Source organism: Vigna radiata, chromosome 3 (assembly GCF_000741045.1).
Source record: "Vigna radiata var. radiata cultivar VC1973A chromosome 3, Vradiata_ver6, whole genome shotgun sequence".
In the NCBI taxonomy this organism is placed as follows: Eukaryota; Viridiplantae; Streptophyta; class Magnoliopsida; order Fabales; family Fabaceae; genus Vigna; species Vigna radiata.
Window position 1 is genome coordinate 232550 of NC_028353.1, and position 3491 is coordinate 236040.

The 3491-nt window shown below is 36.3% G+C and overlaps 1 protein-coding gene across 1 annotated transcript in view; it reads right to left on the reverse strand.

The window, feature by feature from the left end:
• Window positions 1-1236: 1236 nt before the first annotated feature.
• Window positions 1237-3491, reverse strand: part of LOC111241399 (CRM-domain containing factor CFM3, chloroplastic/mitochondrial-like) — a 4326-nt gene continuing 2071 nt past the window's right edge. The window contains exons 2-3 of the mRNA XM_022779045.1: window positions 2304-2460; window positions 1237-2226 (exon numbers count right to left, since the gene is read on the reverse strand). Of these exons, the coding sequence (XP_022634766.1) occupies window positions 2144-2226; window positions 2304-2460 (240 nt within the window). The 3' untranslated portion in view covers window positions 1237-2143. The remainder of the gene's footprint in view (window positions 2227-2303; window positions 2461-3491) is intronic.

Below are 3491 nucleotides of genomic sequence, written 5' to 3' on the forward strand. Positions count from 1 at the left end.
CAAAGACAAGCTTACAAGCTCAAGCTCCAACATCAACAACAAGGAAATGAAGAGAGAAATGGGTGGTCATATACTTCTACCAAGCCAAGACAACTAAGATTAAAGCAAGAGAGGAATAAAATCTGCAACTTTGTTCATTCATATAGCCCAAAACCGAAAAATCCATGGCAAGCTCCATGAGAGTGTCTTCATACATGAAAACCTAGAGAAAGTGAGCCAAAAACCATGTAAAATGAAAGTGGCTAGTGTGTGTCTCGGTATTGTCTCTCAATATGATCGAGAATCACCCAATGGTGGGGTCCACACACTAAAACAAAACCTTAGACTAAAAGCCACATGTCCTACAAAGTGGGCTTTTACAAAAATGCCCCTAAAAGGGTCCAAAACACCTAATTCTAATTAAGTTCTTCTAGAAAACGAAATTACAACTTAATTAAAATGGAAGTGACTAAATGTTGAGTCTTGAATGATCACGCCACCTTCACTAATGCTCCAAATGATGTTTCCCAAAATTTTCCTGTAACCAAAATGCACTTAGTCAGCTCAGAAAACCCAAATTAGCACAATTACGAATTTCCGACCAAATTAAGCAGAATTTGGAAAACGGGGAAATAACAGACAATTAAACACAATTCCCTGGTTTATTTAAGTGCAATAAACTAAATATAGTTCAAGAAATAACGACTCATCAAAATAGACCACACTTAGTCTTTTGCACTCCTGGGCAAAAGCAAGACGAAAACCAGGGAACTACTCAAACATCAAGGAGGTGACACAGACTCGACAGACAGATAACAACGACTCACAAAACAGAAACATAGTTGCACAATTCTCACAAAATCTGGACAGTGAAAGGAAGTGGGCAGTATCCAACACAAAAGAAATGAAAGCAAATACTCACAGAATCATCCAAACAATTCAGTCCATGGAAAACAGTCAATCAGTTTAAGAGATGAATCAAGAGCAACAGAGCCTCACAGATGCACACAATCAGTGTTTCTCTCAAGTGTTTAAGGTAAATCAATGTCACTCAATGCACTCAAGAAAGCAAACACAAATAGACTTGGCAAGCCTCTAATATCAACACTAAAACACATATGCATGTTCAAATCAAAAGGTCTTTTCATGGTTGTAATGGGGCCAAGGACAAGGGAGGATATATCTCGATAAGAAGCTACAAACCATAAAAAATAGAGGAGCAATGGGGAACAAGTGTAAACACATTCAAACACACCCACAACCTCTAATTCCATCCTCTTCTTGACTCCATTATTCACAATTTTTTTTTCTTCTGTATTTTCGCGAAATAAGAATGATAATAGTGAAAATATAAACACCAAAAACACATAGCATAGTTCAAAAATGATTTAGAAAAGATAAAAAAAGCATTCAACAACTATAATCAAACAGAGTCGATTGACATGTTATATAAAAATCAGATATAAATCATTCCAAACTAATTATGAAGCCATCTGACGGGTTCATAATATGACCAATCTCACGTGTTCAAAATATCGAAAGCATATCTCATAGCATAATGTCAGTCTAGGCACAAGAAGCACATGGGTTTCAATGGTTAAGATTGACTTAAGAGTCTATAACTCGAAATATGTGGAATCAAGATATTCTTGGGATGGGGTAGTTGTTGTCTTGTCAACTGGTGATAATGAAGAAACCATTTTTAAGGACTGTAACCAATCAAGTCATTTTTGTCTCACTGTTAGCAATGACCTCTCTACTTCATCAAAATAATACTAAATAATTTCTGATAAGTCAACAATACTTACAAGTTCTTTTTTCAATTGTTCTATAGTTTTTTCCAGTTCAGTAATATGCTGACTCAGAGCCTACACATTTCACACAAGACCAAATGTAACATCATAGATACGAAGTCAGAAATAGATCAGTAATTCTCATATAGAAAACAGGAACCTCATGTCGTTGCATGGCTACGTACATGTCGCTTTAGTGCCTTTCCCTTCGTTAGAAGGTTTCTTACCCTCAGATTAATTGGCCGCCTATAATTCTTTCCACGATAGTAAATAAGAGCAAATCCTTTGGAAACTTTTTGTATTGCAACCAGTACTCCGCCACTCTCATATTCAAGTAACCTTGTTTTGTCTTCCACAAAAAGAGTCTTTTGTTATGTCATCAATTTTACAAGTTCTCGGTGTTTCCAATGCAAATGCATATACTCGACAAGACCATCAAAAGCACCACGTATACCTGGAGATTATCAAAGAAAGATATCAACGTTGCATTGCTAGAACAGAGCAACTTCTGTATAGTTCAAAATTACTCACCAAATGGTAAGTATGGTTTCATTCTTAAAATAACTTTATGGAACATAACACGTTCTTCATTTGTGATTATTTCCTGGGCATAATCATGACCAGCTGGAACCATCGACGCTTCTATTTTAGCTAAGAGCTTTTCTGCTCTATGCTTTTTGATCTGGGCCTATTCAGACAATAGAATAGAAAATATGACAAAACAGAAAACACAAAGGCCATATGAGAATACAAACGAGAAACCGAAAAATAACCTTAGTACCAATTCCAATGTTCCCACTCAATATCTGCTAACAAACGAACAACATCTCCAAAATTAAATTAGGGTTTTCTGGATTTTCAATTTTAGGGTTTTCTGAATCAAGATTAGAGGGTATTAATTACCTGAGGAAGAAACTTTGTGAACGTGATCGACGACGCCATGGCCAGAGGGAGTAACGCCGAGATGGACTGACAACGAGAAGGAATGATGGCTACAGAGAGTGAAAGCTAGAGGGAGTGATAGGGAGAGAGAGTCACGACGAGAAGACGACAATGACTCACGGTGGCAGGGACTGGCGGCAACTACGCACTGACGACGATAAGGTAGGAGTGAAGGCAAAAGTGAGGGCAGTGATCTCGCAAAAATCAGAGGGAGGAAGAACTACGAGGCGTAAAATGAAAACATATAGTTTTACTTTTATTTTTTATTAATTTTTAATAATTTATTTTAAAGTTCTGTATATAACATCTAGGGATGGCAAAAAAATATGTGCCCACGGGTATCCGCAGATAAAATTCGCTATGGGTATTTAGTACCCGCGAGTATCTTTTACCCGCGAGTAACGGGTAGCGGGTATTTTAATACCCGCTTGTTAACGGGTCAGGTTCGGGTATCACACTATCCATGCCCGCGGGTACCCGTTACCCGTTAAAAAAATAAAATTACATATTTATTCCATATTAGGTTTAAGAAACTGAAGGTTTTCTTTCATTTTCAATATTAATTAATGGAAGATTTTTTGATGATCGAAAAATGGTTCTAGTAATAATGACTTTTCTTTCATTTTCAATACTAATTAATGGAAGATTTTTGAAAAAAGGTTCCACTAATAATGACTTCTCTTTCATTTTCAATACTACTTAATGGAAGATTTTTTGATGATCGAAAAATGGTTCCAGTAATAATGACTTTTCTTTCATTTTCAATACTAATTAATG